Raw genomic sequence first — 21,872 nt, 5'->3', positions numbered from 1 at the left:
TGGAACCTGCAAATTCAATTCTTGAGCACATTCTACAAGACTGAGTCATCAGAATGGCTGCTTTAGGGTTGGAGATACTAGGAGTCACACTTGCCATGTTAGGCTGGATTGTGGGCATCTTGTCCTGTGCTTTGCCCATGTGGAAGGTCACAGCTTTCATCGGGGTGAATATTGTAACAGCACAGACCATATGGGAAGGAATCTGGATGAACTGTGTGGTCCAGAGCACCGGACAGATGCAATGTAAAGTCTATGACTCGATGCTGGCGCTCAGCTCAGACTTACAGGCGGCTCGGGCTCTCTGTGTGATCGCCATCATGATGGGCGTGCTCGGGCTCCTGCTCGCCATGGTTGGGGCCAAGTGCACTAAATGTGTCGAAGAGGAGCGCATCAAACCCCGAGTTATGATCACCGCCGGGGTCACCTTCATTTGTGTGGCGGTCGTGCTCTTGATCCCTGTATGTTGGTCTGCTCACAGTATCATCAGGGACTTCTACAACCCCATAATCATCGAGCCTCAGAAAAGGGAAATAGGTGCATCTCTTTACCTAGGGTGGGGGGCCTCTGCCCTTATGCTCATTGGAGGGGGCATTCTCTGCTGCAGCTGCCCCCCGCAGGAGGAGAACAGGTTCGGCCCACCCAGCAGGATGGTTTTCTCCGCCACACGCTCTGCAGCGCCCAGTGGCTTTGACAAAAGAGACTATGTGTGAACGAACAGATTCTTTCTGAGTTAAAATGCTCATTTATCAATATTCATTTTATGAATATGTTTTAATATGATGTAATGATTGAATTCACAATGAAATCAAAATCCAACTTTTGTGGCTTTTAGTCCATGTTTATCAGCTTGGAGGTCGTCTACGTATATGCTAGCTTACTCCCATCTTGTACTCACAGGCCATCCTAAAAAAAGCGACAAACCATATTTTGGCCGAAAAAATTGTCCATTTTTGTTTTTCTCTTCAGTGTTTCAATATATTTTTTGTAATGTTTTAGTACATGAGTGATTTCAGGTTTCATTTGAATATTATTTTATGCTTAGCAGTATGTGCCTTATTTTGTAACACAATAAATGGTAACACTTTACATTTATGTTCCGTTTGTTAAGGATTTATAAAGGGGTTCATTAATGACTGATAATTCATTTACAAACGCATGTTAAATAGTTGATATATGGTTATAACTGCATAAATAAAATGAGTGACCTTCATGCAATACTTGCCAAATAGTGAGCCATTATATTTCATGTTATAAATGCTTAATAACACTTATTCCACATTAGTAACCTATGAAATTGTATCTCGATGCAAAGTGGACACATATGAAGTATTTATTAAGGAGTTTATTAAGGACCTATAAACCTAAAGTGTAACACTTTATTTAAAGGGTCCACAGAAATGCACTAGTTAAACATGAATATGATCTTAGTTAATAATTAACTGAATGAAATGTAAGGCTACCTTGGCCATAATTTACAACTTATTAAACATCACATTTATTGTGTAGAAAGTATTGCAAATAAATGCTCTATTTTAGAGATCCATCATGAATCCAGTTTATGAATTGAAGCAAATTAGTTTTGGCTTTGTCCATTTTTTTTTCCTTTTTTCTACTGATACACTTTCTGAAATCTTCTAATAAAGATTATTGGCCCCCAGTTCTAAAGTAAAAATTATACTTATTCAAGTTATTTATTTGTTTGATATTTATTATGTGTTTACCATATTTGCTGTGGTAACACTTTATTTTAAAATTCCACAATAATGCACAAGTTAAACACAAATAAGACAATAAAAATGTATTGAATGTAGAGTAAGGATATCTTAAACATATTTACAACTTATTTTTTTGTTTATAAATGAATGTAATTACTGCTCTATTGCAGAAATCTTAATTTAAGTTTACTAAACAATATTAAACCAGCAATTAATCTAATTAGTATTGACTTTACAAAGCTGTTACTAATAAATGAATCAAATCATGTGTTAAAGAAAACTTGACCCTTTATTTTAAAGTGAAAGTTTAACCTACTCAAGTTATTGGTTTGTTTCGCACGTTTCAATTACAACAAAACTCTCTGACACTTTAAAATAAGGTTACATTTGTGTTCAAAATTGTGATCAATACTTTTACAGCCTTTATTAATCTTAGTTAATGTTAATTTCAGCATACTGTAACATATAAAATCAAAAGTTGTATATTTTAACATCAGTTAATGTGTTATGAACTAATATAAACTAACAATGGATGATGTACCGTATTTTTATTAACTAACATTAAATATTAAACACAGTAATACTGTAAAACGGTATATATGTAGCATTTAACAAATGTAACCTTATTATAAAGTGCTACCAATCCCTCCTTTTATTCTCACAATAATAGTCTACATTTGCTGCATTGTGACAGAAATCATGAATTAGGGCTTTTGAGGTTTTTGATGAATGTTGGTATGAATAAATGCATTTCATAAGCATTAATAATGTTTATAACAAGTTCTAATGCTAACTATTTGGTAAGTATTGTATGAAAGTTATCCTTTTTATGCATTTTGTTACAACTGCATATAAATGATTTATAATGCATTTTGTAAATGACTTATTAGACATTAATAAACCTTTTATAAACCCTCAATCTATGGAATATTAATGTAAAGTGTTAAAGGAGTTTCTTTTCCTCTGGAAATGTATTGGTTAAGTTCAATGTTACTGTTGTTTTTATAAACACAATGTTTGGGATACAGTTAGAAATGTTTTTCATTATTATTTTTAAGTTTTTTGGGTTTTGATCTTCATGTTACTGTACTACAGAATTCTGACTGTGAAAATTCACTTGATCAAATTCATAAAATTCATTTGTTTAAAACATTATTTGAAACTGTCCTGATTTTATTTCTTTTTTAAACAAAGTTCAGTATTACTTACTGTGCCATCTTTTTTGAGTCTCTGCAACGTGAGGAAGAACGGGCAGTTAAAGACACATTCATGGTCCCAATTATAAGGTGATGAGATGAAGCCTCTGTCAGTGTAGGTCTGAAAGGTCTATTCACTCTCTGCACAAGAATGTTACCTTTGTCAGGGCCCTAATCCAACTGTCCAAAACAGCCCTGGACAATGGGCTTGTTTCAGGAATGAAGATAAAGGCCAGACAGGCATTTTTCACCACTGGGTCATGGAATGTGGAGGAATCACATTAGACTCTTACCTGTCCTTCTGAGACCATCAATGCAGCTGAAAGTGCAAAGATTCTGAAGTGATGGGAAACGGATCATCTGTTTTATATGGTATCTAGAAGTATGGGGTTCTGACAAGGTTCAATGTTCAGTACAAACAAAACAATTAAGAAATGCAAATAAATGAAAGACATGTAAAGTCACAATAAATATAAAAAGGTTATACTCATGCTGCATTTAAAGTCTTCTGAAATCATCCGATAGCTCCGTGTGAGGTGAAACTGAAGGTTTCAAAAGAAAATATTTTCAACATACCCATTCATTTAAATTGATATTTAACATGGTAGCTTGATCATACATTCTTTGATAATTCACAGTATGCCCACTACTTCAGTTACCATTGCACCACTGGAGATAGGATAGCACAGAGCAGATCGCTTTCTGGATTCAACCTGTCTTCCCTCAATATTGCGACACAGACCACAAAACTTATGAAACCCATCTGAATTCTACAAAGATTGTTCTACATTACAGGGCTTTGGAGGAAGCCAAACATCACTAACAAGGAGAAGGGTGAACACGGATCCAACATTTCAAGAAATACAAGAATGATTGATTTTATTATGACTTTTTTCATGTTTTTATTGCTTGTATTATATGGGGTCTTGGGGCAGTTTGATGTTGTCACATTTAATTCGTAACTGCACCGTTAAAATATGCAGCGAATTTAAACAAATAAACGCAAGTAGATGTGCAAGGCAAAACCATCTGTATCAGTATCATTATCAGTATTGTTCCAGTTGACAACATTTGTTTTAATAGTCATCATTTGTATGCCTTATGATGTGTTTTTCAACAAATATACTGTACGTAACACAAGTAGATGTGCATAGAAAAGCCACATTATCAGTATTGTTCCAATTGATAACATTTGTTTAACAGTTAATGGGTCCTAAAGTACTCTAAGAGTGCTAACGCTAAGAGCATACAATAATTCATACATGCAAAGTCAATGGGCATGGCCATGAAGTTTTGGTATATTTGTGCAAAATCTAGGTGCAAGTGGGTTTGGCGAAATGGCACCTGCAAAGCGCTAGTGGGCTTTGCAGAGTTGCAAAAACCATATATGCAATTTAAGCAACACATAGGGTCGCCATATTAAGGGGAGTGTTAGCGGCACACCAAGGGGGAACAAATGGGATGTGATTCTCGTCAAGATTTGGATGTAGGCTCCGTTAAATTAAAGAGAATATAAGCGTTAATAATCATATTTATCAAGTGATACACAAATCATGGCTTGTATTAACAGTGACTGCATCTGTCTTTCAGGTTAGGCTGTGGATTTTTGCACGCATTTTCACTTCAACCGTTCGATTTTTCTTTTAAAAAAGTCTTTAAAGATGAAAAATTTTTTTAAAGAAAAAGTATTTCCAATGAAACGCAAATATACCAAAAACTACAAAATGGTAAAAAAAATAATATCCACCTCCCGCAAAATCCAAACTCTCTCCAACTTCTTCCACGGGCCGCTTTTGCAGTGACCTAAAAATCACTATGACAACAGGTGGGAAAATACCAAAAACAAATTATCATAAATACAATTGTAAATATGAACATGACAATAGTAACTGAAAAATAAACCATGACCTCAAGAAGGTTTAACACAAATCTCATAAATGTTTATTTCATAAAACAGCTACAACTGTGATTGTACAACTTGCGACCGACCCCTTAGTTCAGTGTTTCCCAACCTGTTTTCAGCCACGGCACACTCTTTTATGACTAAAATATTCTACGGCACACCACTATCCCACATAGATTAACCATCGTCAATATTTTTCCTTTTCAAGAACTTGTCCATGTTTTCTGTCCATCTTAGTAGCGTTTACTTGTAACATTTGAAATTCGGCTATGCAAATATATATATATAATTTTTTTTTAAATCACATTGCGTTAGACTGTCTCATCATCCGTCATTTAGACAGACAGGGTTGTAAAAATTCCGTCACAATCTATTATTACACATCATTTCATTTTTCATATTTTAATGATAAGACATTTAATAGCTTTTATTTTCGTTCACATCTTCATTTATTATCATGAATTTACAGGATGAGCATTATGCATTTATTTATTTATGAAGAGAACAGATGAACAACAGAGACACCACACAAAGCAGATGAATGTTTATTCCCCGCAGTGACAGCGGAGGCCACTAAAATATGAACAACGCAATATTACAAAAATGAATACGATTAAAATATGAACAAAACACGTCTGCTTCGACTTAAACTGAGTGCTCATCTGTGCGTAATCAAACGCATCAAGGGAGACTGACACTGAGGTGATTGTCATTAGATTTTGCATCTTTGCCTCTTACAGACGACTTCTCGTGGCAGTTTTAATTTGGTTCTGGAGGCTGAACCCAGCGTCAAGTGCCGCATCGCCCTCCACATATAATGAGTTACAGAGGTGCGATTTTATGAGTTTGCCACGTAAAAAAGTGTGTTGTGCACATTAAACATTGAAAACATGTATTTGGAAGAGAGAAAAAAGCTTGCTGTTGCTTTGATAGCAGAAAGTAATAAAAGGACTCGTTTATGTTTAGGTCAAAGTGTTTGCTTGGTGAATTTGAATTGGTTCAATAACTGGGGTCTCTGATGTCATAAACGATAAGGTAATATTCAATTAAAAGAAATGATGAGACATTAAATATCTCTTCACAAATTTGGACAGTTTTTAAACATTTCTTGTTGCTTAGTACTCTCAAAAACATTATTGGTGAAGCAAAAACCTGTGTGTGAAAAACACTTTGGTGTGACGTCACTGCATAGACATCAGTGTATCCTGCAGTGCTGACACAAGTAATGTGATGACCCTTAACACGTATAAATATCAGTCAATTTTGCACATTAATCATTCTTCACAATCACATTGTGACCGATTATGGTTTCAAAACTGTGAATTTCTCCAAAAGGTGAGGAGTTTGGATCGCTGAAATTATTATTTTTTTTTCATGAATTTATTTATTTTGTGACAGCTGCAGCCCTTTTTAAACAGAAATTCAGGATATAAGTGTTGCCAGATGACATCATCTCTGACAGAGGACCCCAATTCTCTTCCAGTGTCTGGTGAGCCTTTTGCACACAACTCGATATCAATAACGATATCAACAATGTCACTCAATCAGTGTGCCGTGGCACAGTGGTTGGGAAACACTGCCTTAGTTCACTCTTTCCACCTAACTATTAGCCTAAGGGTGATATCCAGAAGTGATTTGATTGAGTGACATTGTTGATATCGTTATTGATATCGAGATGTGTGCAAAAGGCTCACCAGACTCTGGAAGAGAATTGGGGTCCTCTGTCAGAGATGATGTCATTAAGGGGAGTGTTATATCACTGAAAGTAGCCTAAATGCAGTGCTCTCGTCATGATCGGGTGGCTGTGCAGAAAAGTTGTCACATGGGTGTAAGCATGTCTTTCCAGGTCTGGAAAGCGTAGTTGGCGGCTTTTCCCAGCGGCTCGGCATTTCAGGTTCTGGCAGAAAGCAAATGTAATGGTGGCTGGCCCTGAAGAGACCGCTCTAAAGCACATCAAGTGTGCTTCTTCCCAGTGCCAGTGATGTAGTTAAGTTCAGTCACAATACTTTTAGTACATACACTGATGTGTTAGATTATATTCTGTTTAATCTTACACCAGTGTGCAAATAGCATATGCCATTATTTACAGCAAGTGTACATACCATCTACTGTAGCCTACCGTACCCTAATTTGGTTATTTAATTCTTTCTTTTTGATTTCCTCATAACTTCATTAAAGATTAATTTCTGCATGCAATATGTGTTTGGTTTTTTGGGGGTATTTCTGCAGTATAAATACATTACGTCCCTGTGCTGATAAATTACAGTTGATTGTTTTGCATTTTTAAGGTTTATGCTTTTGAACAAATAAACCTGTTTATTTGCACAATTTAAACTTGCTTAGCTATTAATGTTGGGTGTGTTTGGATAGGTGTACTTGTAGGTTGTTGTTTTTTTTATCTGCTTAGGGCCCTCATAATGCTAGTGCTGGCCCTGAACATAATTATCTCATAATTGGCACTTTGTAACACGCATCTGTATAAGATGATTGAAATCTGGTTTCAAGAGTGTCACGAAAAACAGCGCAGGTCAAAGTAGTCCATCTAGAGCTTGTTTTCATAGGACAACAAATGAAAAATAGAGCAGACTGATGCAAAATCGAGTTCGGTGTGAATGTTCCCTTTCACTAATAATGAAACGTTATCTTGTGGCGGCCTGCGGGCTAAGCTAAAGCTAAACCCACATCGCCCATCGCTACCGAGCATCTTCCTCGCTAATGTACGGTCTCTGGCAAATAAGATGGATGAACTATGGCTCCGGATTACTCAGCGAATGTTTTTGTACTGCAACGTTATGGTTTTGACGGAAACTTGGCTCAATAGCACCATTCCAAACAGCGCGATTGTGCTAGAGGGGCGCAATATCCATAGAGCTGACAGAACAGCTGTGGACTCTGGTAAAATCAAAGGTGGGGGTGTTTGCATCTATGTAAACAGAACTTGGTGCACCGATGCTTTTATTACCAAATCCCACTGATCTGCTGACATTGAGTACCTCTTTATCAAGTGCAGACCCTTTTACCTGCCCCGTGAATTTACATCTACCATAATCGCTGCAGTATATGTACTTCCGGATGCTAATGCTAAGCTAGCCATGAAGGAACTCTCTTCTGTTGTTAGTAAACTGCAAACAACGCATTGGGACGGAGGTTTTATCATTGCTGGGGATTTCAATCACGCCAATTTGAGGACAGCACTCCCCAAATTTTATCAAAATGTTTTTTGCCCTATAAGAGGAGACAACATTCTTGATCATGTTTACACAAACATCTCTGATGCCTACAAAGCCAACCCCTCCCACATGTTGGACAATCCGATCACTTATCCCTGTTCCTATTCCCCAAATACACCCCCATCATCAAACGTGTGAAACCCACAGTGAGGACTGTAAAAGTGTGGCTGGAAGGAGCAGACTCTTCACTACATTTACATTTATCAGACGCTTTTATCCAAAGGGACTTACAGTGCAATTATTACAGGGACAATCCCCCGGAACAACCTGGAATTAAGTGCCTTGCTCAAGGACACAATGGTGGTGGCCGTGGGGTTAGAACCAGTGACTTTCTGATTAACAGCCCTGTGCTTTAGCCACTGCACCACCACCACTCCATACTTCACTACAGCATGAGTTCCAGAACACAGACTGGAATGTGTTTGCTTCTCAGGCCATCCTGGACTCCCACACCGACATTAATAGCTACACAAATTCTGTTCGGCAAAACATCAACAGGTGTGTTAACAAGGTAACCACCCACAAAACAATTAAATCGTACCCCAATCAGAAACCCTGGATGAACAAGGAAGGCTGACTCCTGCTGAAGGCACATGATCCCGCTTTCAGATCTGGCGACCGGGAAGCCTACACTTTATTCTGGGCCAATCTGAAGAGGGGACATTGCATTGCATATGCGTTTACTGGTGTTTTGTAATCACAATGGTCTGAAACAATTACCAGGCTTTTTACATATTTTAGACAAAATTCTTCAGCTTTTGATGGAAAAACACAACAGAAGACATCTTACTTGATCTTCCCCCTGCTGCATCTGTGAAGTATGGCATCTATGTAAAGCAACAGCTGATATCTCACAACTGACATCTGTGTCTGAGTTTCAGGTCCATTTCTCTCTGTGAATCATTCTCAGCAGTTTGGGTGCGGGACGTTAAAATACAGGACAGACACTCTATGGATTGAATATGGAACACAATTTTGTTCCCTGAAATACGGGACGATTCCAGATTTTCAGAATTCTGATATCACGGTACAGAGCTGAAAACTTATGAGTCTCATTTTGATTCTTCTGCAGATGTTTTACTTTAAAGCACTATGGAGTTGGTCAAACATCTCAAATGCTCCGGACATTCTGAACAGCACTATGTAAAGAGGAGAAAACACCAACATAGTCTCCCAGAATGAATGTTACTATAACTTCATTTTTGCAAACAGGCTTTTATTTTAAGAATCCTATGTTTTGATGCAGTTTCCTGGTGAAATGAACACTAGAGGCGCATTTCATTCACATTCACGGCTGATTATGAACAAATGAATGCTGCATTTATATAGTGCTTTTCTGATACTACACACAAAGAGCTTTGCACAGTGAACAGGGGACTCTTCTCAACCACCACCAGTGTGCAGCAACCACCTGGATGGTGTGAGGGCATCTATAGTGCACCAGTCCACTCACCACATACCAGCTATTGGTGGAGATGAAAGTAGAGTATTGTAGCCAATTCAGGGATGGGGATTATTAACAGTCCATGATGGATAAGGGCCTATGGGGGAAATTTGGCCAGGACACTGGGGTTACACCCCTACTCTTTATGAGAAGTGCCCTGGGATATTTAGTGACCATAGAGTGTTAGGACCACGGTTTAACATCTCATCCGAAAGATGGTTATGAATTTATGAAGACTTATTTTCACTCTATTACTCACACACTGAAATGTAATGATACAAAAACACTTTTAGGGCATTTTCACACCTGGCTCACTTGGAGCATTTGTATCGGAACCTGGTGCATTTCCTCCCATGGTTCAGTTAGTTTAGACATATATGAACACGGCAATTGCACTCGGATCCGCACCAAAACAATCGGTCCAAGACCGCCTGGAAGAGGTGTTCTCAGACTGAATGCAAACCGACCCAATGGAGCAACGGACCAAACAATATCCCTATAAAAACCATGAACATAACTGAGGGATCTTTGGAGAAGACATCTGTAGATCAGCACTTCTTTGTAATGCATCATCAAAACGTGGACATAGACTTTTGGCAACTATATTAGATATAATTGCACATTTAAAATAGGAGCTGTTTTATCATTTCTGAGGTAATTTCAGTACAACATTTCAGTTTCTTTTTTATGTGGCTTTACTCTGCTGTTTGTGTGTGTGTGCATGTGTGTGTGTGAGGGAGAGAGAGAGCTGTGAGAACAGGCATGTTTTAATGGAGAAATAATGTAAAAGCAACTAATGATGGATAAAAATAACCATGACGGAAACTTTAAACTCATATCCAGTGATGGATAATTTGTATTTGTAGCACAACCTCTAACTGGTGATGCTCGAAAATTCTCTACAATTTGTAATGGTTGACACATTTTGTACAGGCATATATTGTTAACTGGTATATCAATGGATGAGCTTAATCCTGGAACAGTGAACAAACATAGTGACCAATTAGGGGACAGCTTTCTCACATGTGACTTTTATTGACATAGTTTTGGTCTGCTATGAAATGTTGCCTTGTGAAAGCGAACAGAACCAAGAAGAAAATGCAACATTGCTTTGTTTCGAAATGGGGACAAAATTGTTGCAAACAGTCTACAGGTCTGAAAACACACTTACTCTAACGCATCATTTAAAAAACAGCACATTTAGAGACCAACCTCATCTGATTACGATACCATTTCACTTTCTTTAGGCGCTGGACATTTCACTAGGAAACTGAAGTAAAACATGTGAATGAATGTAATTTTGTTTTCCAATAATGTTGCCACGGTCACATACTATTCAGTCGATTAGACTTAATTTTAATTAGATTGTATTTGACTCCTTTTGACGGTAATAAGGGCCAACTACAGTCTTAGAGTTTATGGCATTACAAATGGCAACAATGAAAGAACTATAGTTAACAAAAGTGCAAGTAGAATGTGGTATATTTGTAAACAATATCAACATTAATACGTTTGTATCAGAGATCATATTCACAGGGCAAATGGAGGAGTCAGGAGGCAGCAGAAACATTCAACGTGAGTATTTTATTACTCTTCAGCTTCATTAACAAAACTCAAACAAAAATGGCACTCAGTGGCCAAATAATCACACTTAAATGAGTCAATCAGTCTTGTTGTACACACAGGAAGAGTTTCTCTCTGTTCCCTCCTTCTGCCAACTGATGCTCTTTGTCAGCCTTTTCGGGTCTCCCTCCGCCATCGCTATAACAATAGACAGATGACAGTCAAGGTCACTTGCAATTTGCCCTGTGGGCTGTACCATTAGTGCAGGGGGTTGAGTTAGGGAACTGACTGGAGTAAGAGTTCCAAGAAAATTCAGCAGCTGTCAGCAGTCAATGGAAGCCGGAAGTACCTGCCAAAATAACCGTAAGTGGGAGGGGCTTGTTGGAACAACCAATCACTCGCATGCTTGAAGGGAATTAGAAAAATAGAAAATTGGTAATGAGTCAGTTAGTCCAAAAATAATTTCTAAAGTCACAATTTAGAGAAAAGGAATTAAAGAAAATGAGAGTAAAGATCAGTTATCCATTCTTCAAGTAACCAGAAAATATTTAAATGAAAGTTTCAATCCGTTTTTCTATTTTTGAATTTGGATTAGTATGTGTCATGTTTAGATGTGTTTTTGTTCATGTCTTGATTCCATGTCTTTTATTTTGAATAGTTTAGTTCCTGTTTCCATAGTCATGTGATGTGATGTCCTGTTTTCCCTCCATGTTCATGTGTCTTGTTTTCATTGGTTTATTGTTTCATTAGGTTGTTATCAATTCTAGTTTGTAATTGGTTTATGCTTATTGTCTTGTTTAGAGTTCTGTTTGTTCATTGGCTTATGTTTCCTCATGTCCATGTATTTAAGCCCTCATGTTTGCCATTGTCCTTTGTCAAGTATTGTTGATGTAATGTCATGGTCAAGTCAAGTCAAGTCAAGTCAAGTTATGTTATGTCAAGTCTAGTTTAGTTAGGGTTTTTGGGATAACTCGTTTGGAATAAAGCTGCACTTGGGTACTACACTTCGTGTCATCGTATTCGTCCTTGCAAGCAATGTTACAGTATGGTCTGAAAAATGTAATGTAAGTTAATGCGCCCATTGAAAACGTTCTTCTGTAGGCTTCAACAGAAATGTTGGAAACAAGTTCTCCCCATTCATTTGTATGGTATCTGCAAACAGGACTAAGGGCGCCTACACAATAGTTAAGGCTGTGCCAGAAGGACGGACAGGGAAAACGCAAAGGTTTCTGATAGTGAAGCTCTGTCATGCGACCAGAAGTTGAGAACATTTCAGCGCACTCTGCTGACCAATGAGAATCTCAGAGAGGTGGGACTAGCTACACGCTGTGAAAACTAAAAACATGGTGGACAAGCTCAAATATGCATTGTATTCATTCCTTGTCCTCTATTATCTTTCTCTGTCAGGCTAAAAAGATAGTAATTGTGGAGAGAGCCTGGAGAAGAGTTTCAATGTTTACTGGTACACTGCCAAAAAATATATATTTTAAATAGCCATCTCTATCTGTGACCACCTCTACCCTCTGTTGTACACTCCTTCTAAATGTATCTTTCGCAGTCCATGCGTCCAAAATCTCTCTGAGGTCTCCCTGTAAGCACCCTAACTGTAGTGTAGTGATGGGTGCTTTCGAAACACACTTCACGAAGCTTCGAAACCTTTAAGAATAACTTGTTTTAAACCAGTGCTTTGGAGCGTGTATGAAACTGGTCAAGTCACAGGATTTCAGCAAACAAGGAACAATTTCGAAATGTTTCACGGGTGTTGATCGCACTGTGAAACCCTAGTGTTAAATGCAGTTAAATATTCGATCCGTAAAATCAGACAGGTTGCAAATTTAAATTTTAGTAATTTTCATTTCCCTGTCGATCACCTTGAGCTGTGTTCCAAAAGAAAAAAATAGTGTTTTTATAATGCTGTGTTTATGAAAAACACATGAGAGAGACATTTCAAGATGTTTCAAGACATTTCCCCAGCAATGATAAAAGCTCTGTCCGAATGCGTTGTTTGCAGTTTACTAACAACAGAAGAGAGTTCCTTCATGGCTAGTTTTTATATTTAAAGAGATTTGTTTGTTTTACAAAAGGTGAATCTGGAATTTCAACTATTGCACATGATAATGCGCCTTCACTTTCTTATTTATTAGTTAGTACATTTTAAAATTGCTGCAACGATTAGTGGTTAACATGTTTGTCAATTAGTCACTCATATGATGAGTTCAAGTCCCATGCTGTCAAAAGTTTGCTTATTGCTATATTGTTATGTTTTCAAATGTTTATTGCACAATCTGTCAAAGCATAAATATTTGTAAAATGTCTTTATACAACAAGAATTGTTGTGTAGTGTTGTTTTATAATATAAAATAAATTGTTTTGGTAAATAAAATAAATTTTAAACAGTAATCATATCAAGACTAACTTATATGAAAATATTCTCCAAATAATCAGATTTGTTTATTTCAAGATATTACAGACATCCATGAAAAATAAATGACAAATACATGGCAGTAAAATATAGCAAAAAGCAACAATTACTGGGCCAAGCACCAAAATGGCAAGCATTGCACAGCACAACCGGTTCAACAGGTCACAGCACAGTCCACTGCACCACAGAGCCACGATACTGAAGGTCACCAAAGGGACATACCAAGCATGGAGCAATCACTGCCAATCATTGTCACCATAATCAACTTCATATTAATGTGCTATCAGTGTGCCAAATTTCATAATTTTCCTACAAATGGTTCAATGGGCTGCCATAGCCTCCCATAGGGGAGGAAGAATATTAATACTACTAAATATAGCAACAAGAAGAAATTACAGGGCCAAGTACCAGCATGGCAACCATTGCACAACCCAAAGATCTCACAGAGCAAGCATAGATAATATTGCCCCAGACAGATTTGAACCCACAGCTTCAACTTTGCCAGTCAACAAAGGGGCATACCAAGCTAAGATTAATTAATTAACTTCTCAACAAAGATGCAAATCAACATTTGATTGGGAAAAGCCCAGCCTCCATTCAGAAAGCGCAATACATAAATCTCCATAACCACAGACATTTCTAATGCATGACACACAGAGGTGGGCATTGAACCAGGAACCTTCATGGCTCTAACCACTGCTCGACTCAGCCACCGGACTGACATGGTATGAGGTTTTGACATGGTTGTGGCGCTATAGGATATGTGGCCTAGATAATTTGGTATGGGGGCTATTCATGACCACCCCTATCAGTGTGCCAAGTTTCTTCATTTTCCTTTGTACGATTGCTTTTAAAAAAGATATAACTTTTTAATGAAATTCAATGTGGCAGAACGTCTAGGTTACGGATGTAACCTCCGTTCCCTGATGGAGGGAACTAGACGTTGTGTTGAAGAAGCGACACTAGGGGTCTCTCTTGAGAGGCTTTTGCATCTCTGATCTATGAGAAAAGTCCAATGAGAAATTGGCAGACAGAATTTGCATGTCCGCCCCCGGACATACTAGTTTAAAGGGAGGGAAATGCGTCTCTTTCATTCAGGATTTTTCTGAGGAGACAACAACGAGGTTCGGCAGCAACAACTGCCCAAGGGACAGGCGGGTCCGCTAGCAAGGGGACCATACTGCGGAAAATACGCAAAGGGGGAAAAGTCCACGTGGGAGCCCGTCCTGTGGAGCACCTATTCCAGTACAGGGTAAATTGAGTACCCGCATTGGTATTGGTCGGCGAATTACTCCACTGAATTCGCATACCAGAGGGCTAGGGAGGAGTCATCCAGGGAGCTGAGTTCGTGGGATCTCCAGACAAATAGCTGCTCAGAACATCTAAAGCTCTGCGTGCGGTCTAAGTAGATACGCAAAGCTCGTACTGGACACAGCAACGAAGGGGCTGGGCCTGCCTCCTCCCGGGGCAGCGCTTGCAGGTTCACTACCTGGTCCCTGAAGGGAGTGGTGGGAACCTTGGGCACGTAGCCCGGTCACGGTCTTAGGATCACTTGAGTGTCTGCCGGACCAAACTCCAGGCAGGTGCCGCTGACAGAGAATGCTTGCAGGTCCCCAACCCTTTTGATGGAGGTGAGCACGATCAGAAGAGCCGTCTTCAAGGAGAGGGCCCTGAGTCTGACTGATTCTAGCAGCTCTGAAGGCCCTAGAGGACCACTGAGAGATCCCAGGAGGGAACAGGCTCGGCCAGGCAAGCACTGGGCAAGCGTTGTCATGATAGCACATCCGCTAACACGTTGAGGTTACCCGGGATGTGAGTGGCATGCAGCGACTTGAGTCAATGAGTGTGTCGGGAGCGGGTGGTTTGCGGGGATGTACCCAGCGAAACCGCGTCCGCTGCCATCCCCAAATTGCCTCCATCGCCAGCTGGGTCAACCTCAATCCCGTGGGAAGAAGGAGCGACGCAGGGGGTGGCTGGAATGGCGTTCCTTCTGACGTTGCCATGGTCATGTTCTCGCAATTAACATGAGCCATCCACAAATGCTGCCTCGGTGTGATCGCTGCCCAGACACACGAGACAGCGCCTGTGGCCATCAGGAGCGGAGAGCACTCTACTGCATCCAGGAACTACACAGGGGCGGAACAGCATCTTTATAAAGACGCGTCCTGAAAAGGACGTTCAACTCCGCTGTGTATTGCTCTTTTAGAGAAAATATCTCTTTTAAGGAAAATGTCTCTTTTACTGCACTGTCGAAGCGCCCAGGGGCAAAGCTGAACTGCCGTGCAGAGAAGGAGAAAGCTGCTGATATGTGCCGTAGATCCAACAGCAATCGCACTCAGAGATGGGAGGAACAGTGTGTGACTAGCAGCTCGCTGCATACACAATCAGTCAGCTCCCAAGAAAATTTCTGAATTAAACAGATGCATCTCCCTTTAAAAGGACCTCAAGAGAGACCCCTAGTGTCGCTTCTTCGACACAACGTCGCAGTGAGCGACAGATGGGGAAAGGGCATTATGGCTGACATGAGAAAAATATGTTGATTTGAAATCCGCATGACCTAAGGAATCAATAGATACCAACACCATGATTTTAGGGCATACAGTTCAAAAGCCCCATAGGTCATCATGGTCACATATCATGGTCCTGATTAAGCATACCAAGTTTCATTTTGATAGGACAAACTGTTGCCGAGATACAGGCTCACATCAAGTTTTGCATCGACCTCGTTAACTTTGTTTAAAAGTTACGGCAGGGCAAAGGCGAAAATAAAAATTCTTTACAATCATTTCTGTGTGGCTTGGTCTGGAGATTATTTTGAGCAATTGTTTGGACAAATCAGACAAACATTTTAAGGATGTGAAACTTTTAAACTGTAAACATCATCATCCAAGATGGCAGCTACTGTAATTTTGTTTCTAGGACAAACGGTTCAAATGATACACCCTGTCATGTGTATTTTGTTGGTTCATGTTTTTCATGTCTTTTCTTTTGAAATTCAAGGTCCTGTTTCATGTCATGTGGTCCCCTGGTCATGTGATTTCATGATTCCCTCCATGTTCATGTGTCTTGTTTTCAATTGTTTATTGTCTAGATATCTTGTTATCAGTTCTGTCTTTTCATTAGTTAACTTGTTTGTCTTGTTACCCTTGTTCATGTATTTAAGCCTCATGTTTTCCTTTGTCCATTGTCAGGTCTTGTTGAACGTAACTTTGGTTGAGAATTCAAGTTTATGTCAAGTCACGTTTGTTTATGTTTCAATCATGTTTGTTGTTAGGGTTTTGGATATCACGAGTTTGAATAAATTTGTACTTAGGTTCTTTACTTCATCGTCATCGTCTTTATCATTGCCAGTGTCCGCAGCATCGTTACTCACGCAAAAGAAAATTTCATATTTGGACTGGTGATGGCGCTATGGAGTTTGCCCTAGATGTCCCAAATTTGCTAGGGGGACTATTCATGACCACTGCCATAGACTCCTATTGTTTTTGTTAGTATTAATATTATTATTATTCCTCCCCAATAGGTGCCACAGCATCTTCGGTGCTTGGCCCCTAATAATACTAACAGATATAATAGGGGCTACGCACCTTCAGTGCTTGGCTTCCTAATAATTTCCAATGCATTGTGTCATTGTAGGGGCTTTTGACTAGAGTCTTCTCATTGCATTTACATGCCTGTGACCAGCAGATGTCCTTAGCATGTGGTGTTTCGAGCGCTTCAGCCCTCTACAGGTCTGGTGGAGTATGACAATGCAGTCGTAGTGCACATTCATCAAACTCGTCCATACCGAGCTCTATTAAGCTGTTACTCAATACTTAAAGTAACTCAAAGTAACTCAAACTTAATGCAACAATTCCTTGTTTTTAGGTTACATAATCCTGACTACATTAGGTTACACCACAAAACAAAATGAGTTTTTATAGTTTAAATCAGGTAAAAATAGCTCCTTCAAGCAACAACAGCATATGTTCACATTTTACAGTGAATGACACTGTGGTAGAAATGTTCATGACTTTCAGATAAAAATATATACACAAAAATTACATAAATCTCCTGTGCAACCACATAGCAATGCCTTGGCAACCACGAGAACATGTTAGAAACATTTAGTATGGCTACTTTGTACCTGAAGCTGAAAGATCACCCATAAATCTGATCTGTGTCACTTTCAATGTACAATTTAGCAAATTACAACTGAAAATGATTATAAGTTCCATCTATTTAAGAACAGTCTACTAAATAGAAACATATTGTATGACTATTGTTATATGTGATCTCTGATTTATACAGTTGCTTGGTAAGACTTAAATCAATTACATTTGAAGAGCTGTGGTGAACAATGTAAAAATGAGGTAATTGTTGGGAATTCAGTAAATTATCCATTTATTTTAGAGATGTATAAATGTCTTGGCCCACTGACAACTAATGTACAGACTCAGGAGAGGAATCTGGGTATCATCTTTATTTGTCATCCGATTAAAAATTTGGCAAGCAAATAAACTCTGTGGTAAAAAAGTGCCTTTTTCCAGCTTAGGCCTATTGCCAAACTCAAATCCTGCCAGTCTTTCAAGGATCTAGAGACTGTTATTCATGCTTTCATTTAATCCAGTTTGGACTATTGTAACTCATTGTAACTGGGGCTTCCAAACGCTTCATTATCATGCCTACAATTAGTACAAAATGCTGCGGTTAGGCTCCTGACTGGTATTAAGAAGTGTGTCAGTATTTCTCCTGTGATGGCCTCTCTTCACTGGCTTCCAGTCAAACATAGAGTATGAGTTAAGGTATTTTGAACTGTTTTTAAGGGCTGGCACCTCACTATATTTCTGATCTTCTTAATAATTTTCAGACATCTAGGCCTTTAAGGTCGTCACAGAACCTGCTCTTGAGAGTCCCCAAATCTCATTTGAAATTGAAAGGTGATCAGGCTTTCTCTGTTGCCTCTCCTTGTCTTTGGAATAGTTTACCTCTCCACATTCAATCCTGTATTACTATTGAGCCCTTTAAATCTCAATTGAAAGCACATCTTTTCTCGATTGCCTATGCGTGTACATAGATGTACTGTAATTATATTTTATAAATGTTTTATTGTCCATGTGTCTTAATGTGGTTTTACTTGTATTTATCTTGTGTAATGTACTTGTGCTGTCAACATGTGCTGTTTTAAACATACTATAGAAATAAACTAGATTGAATGTTTGATTGATTAATTAGCACCTTTAATAGAATTAATAGAATTTTTGAATGTACTCCAACACTGACACACTCCTTATTTATAGTAAAATAAATTACGTTACTGTTACGAAATGGAGAACAGCTTGAGTTCTGTGGTGACTAAGCCCTTCTTCTGTGTAATGTCTCCATCTTAACAGACTCCACCTCTCTACCTGATCTGGACTATAAAGGACACTTGTTTTGTCACAGATGTGCTCTATTTGCTCCGAGGCATTGGCTCAGATTAGGCTTATCTTGCAGGTGCTCTCACTGCTGTCCAGTTCTTTAACCAGTAAACAGCTTTGGCACATCACTGGCACAGTTCCTTCAAGAAGTCATGTCTTTAGGGTTGGAGCTAATCGGTCTTGTGTTATGCGTGCTGGGCTGGCTCTTAGCCATTGTGGCTTGCACTCTGCCCATGTGGAGGGTCACAGCCTTCATTGGCTCCAACATTGTGACGGCTCAGATCATCTGGGATGGTTTGTGGATGTCCTGCGTGGTCCAGAGCACCGGACAGATGCAGTGCAAAGTCTACGACTCCATGCTGGCTCTCTCTCAGGATCTTCAGGCAGCTCGAGCCCTTACTGTCATCTCCATCCTTCTCACTGTCCTGGCTGTGCTGGTGTCCATCGGTGGAGCAAAGTGCACCAACTGTATCGAGGATGAGTCTTCCAAAGCGAAAGTCATGATTCTAGGTGGAGTGCTTTTCATTGTGGCAGGGCTGATGCAGCTCATTCCTGTGTCCTGGTCGGCCAACAGCATCATCAGGGACTTCTACAATCCTTTGCTGCCTGATGCCCAGAGAAGGGAGCTCGGAGCCGCACTATACATCGGCTGGGCAGCAGCTGCACTCTTGATCATGGGTGGTTCTTTGCTCTGTTGCTCCTGCCCTCCACAGGATAAAAAACACAACCCGTCTAGAATGCTGTACCCGACGTCTCGCTCCACAGCTGGTGGTGGGTATGACAGAAGAGACTATGTATGAAATAAAGAAAGGAGAACTCTGAATTCAAATTTGCAGTGTTCAATGTGGGGCTTCATTTTCTAGAAGAGGGAAAACATGCCACACAGACTCCATCATGAGGGATCATGTTTGATGAAGTTGTTTGATGTTTGTTCTGTTGGTCTCTATGTAAGTATGTTTAGAGTATTCAAACATTTTCTCAAAATCGCAACAAAACTTGATTTTCTATGTTGAAGTGAATAATGTGGATTTTACATTTGCTGGTCCGTTTTTCGAATGGTTAGGACTAGTTGAAGAAAGTTTTTCTTGCCAGTATTGAATTGCTTGGACACTTTTCTGAACATAAATGAGACTATGAGAATTCTCACGTTTTTACCTTTTCTTATGTACTATCTTGATATACAGTGTCAACTTTTAAATTCTATTTCCATACTGTACCGTTGTTCACTTTTATATTGTAAATGATTCATACAAAAATTTGTATGTCATTTATATTTATACAATATTGTAATTGAATTCAAAACAAAATGTTCATAATAAAAGGTTTTAGAAATTGGGTTACACTTTACATTAATGTTTCTTTTGTTATGATTTTATGAAGGGGTACATTAATGACCAATAACTCATTTATGAATGCATTATAAATCATTGATATGAGGTTATAACGGCATGAATAAAAAGGGTGGCTGTCATGCAATACTTGCCATTTTACTTTACATGTTATAAATGCTTAATAACACTTATTCAACATTAGTAACCTATTAATGTGTACCTTAAAGGAATATTCCAGGCTCATTAGAAAGCATTTGTGGCATAATATTGATTACCACAAGTCCCTCCTTTTCTTTAAAAGCAAACAGTGAGGTAACTGTGTTGTACTTAAAATAGAAGTTAATGGAACCAATCCATAAACATTAAAATACTCACTTTATTAAAAGTATAGCCACAAAAGTATATGTTTACATGATTTTAGTGTGATAAATCGTTCACTAACCTTTTCTGTGTAAAGTTTTAGCCAATTTTACAACTTCGTTGCCATGACGATGTAATGTCAACAGTGCCTACAACCATAAAATGACAATTCTTACAAGTTACTCAAATAACACATGAGTTTTACAAGGAGAATTAGCAGAATGTAAGTGCTTTTATAAAATTATTATGCACTACGACTTCATCATTTATGTCCTTAAACCCTCCAATTCACTTCCATTGTAAGTGCCTCACTGTAACCTATTTTGTTTTTGTGGTAATCAACATTTTGACACAAAGGTGATCGATTGAGCTTAACTTGTATTGAACCCGGAATATTCCTTTTATGTACACACATATGAAACATTTATAACCGAAGCATAATGGTCATCAGACTTTATGCAGAGGATACATGCTCTTGATTAAAATAAGTATGAATAAGCAACTAATATTGGCATTATATTAATGTTGTTTAGCCAGAATGGCCCCCACAGTGAGCCTGGTTTCCCACAAGGTTATTTTTCCCCATCAACCAACATCTTATGGAGTTTTGTGTTCCTTGCCACAGTCTCCATTAGCTTGCTAACTGGGGGTCTAAATACAAATATTATTTACTTTACAAATTTATTAAGGCACAATCAACAATCACATTTTTTATCAAACCTCACAATGATGACTATAAGATATTACAGACATTACAGATTCATTTTTTATAATTTTTGTAAAGCTGCTTTTTTATTTATTTACACGATGTGTTGTAAAAAACGCTATACAAATAAACATGACTTGACATGATAAGTGTTTTTACATTATTAAGCATTTATAACTAATTAAAATGCTCACTATTTGGCAAGTAGTGAATGAAAGTCACCCTTTTTATCCATGTTGTTATATCGGCATATTAATGATTTATAATGCATTTGTTAATGACTTATTAGTCATTAATGAACCCCTTCATAAATCCTTAACAAAGTGTTTAATGTAAAGTGTTACCAGAAATGTAATTGACTGTATTTCTGTATCAATCTATATACATATTGGTATAAAAACATTTCAAACAACTTTTAGTCTTATTCTTAAATAAAATAAAAATGTAAATAAACTGCAAACCTGATCCCAGGGTAATTGAAGTGGTTGCAAACACACATAAGGATCATTTTGGCCCAGAATTGTGGGAGGAGAGACAGGACGGCTGCTGTGAGTACATTATTGTGAGTACTGATGCACAAAGAACAGCTAAGGAACTGAACTA

The 21,872-nt window shown here is 38.5% G+C and overlaps 1 protein-coding gene across 1 annotated transcript; it reads left to right on the top strand.

Annotated features, from left to right (window-relative positions):
- LOC127630068 (claudin-3-like) lies at positions 1-21,401 on the top strand. Its single transcript, XM_052107477.1, has 2 exons — positions 1-534; positions 19,020-21,401. Exons 1-2 carry the CDS (start codon positions 54-56, stop codon positions 19,670-19,672), a joined length of 1,134 nt encoding a protein of 377 aa, XP_051963437.1. The 5' UTR covers positions 1-53; the 3' UTR covers positions 19,673-21,401.
- The last annotated feature ends 471 nt before the right edge of the window (positions 21,402-21,872 follow it).

The sequence above is a fragment of the Xyrauchen texanus genome, chromosome 36 (genome assembly GCF_025860055.1).
Source record: "Xyrauchen texanus isolate HMW12.3.18 chromosome 36, RBS_HiC_50CHRs, whole genome shotgun sequence".
Classification (NCBI taxonomy): domain Eukaryota; kingdom Metazoa; phylum Chordata; class Actinopteri; order Cypriniformes; family Catostomidae; genus Xyrauchen; species Xyrauchen texanus.
This window is presented reverse-complemented; position numbering and strand designations above follow the sequence as displayed.

Coding starts and splice junctions, on each gene's coding strand:
- LOC127630068 (XM_052107477.1), top strand. CDS start 54: ATGGCTGCTTTAGGGTTGGAGATACTAGGAGTCACACTTGCCATGTTA. Junction 535..19,019: donor GCCTCAGAAAAGGGAAATAG/GTGCATCTCTTT, acceptor AGTTCCTTCAAG/AAGTCATGTCTTTAGGGTTG.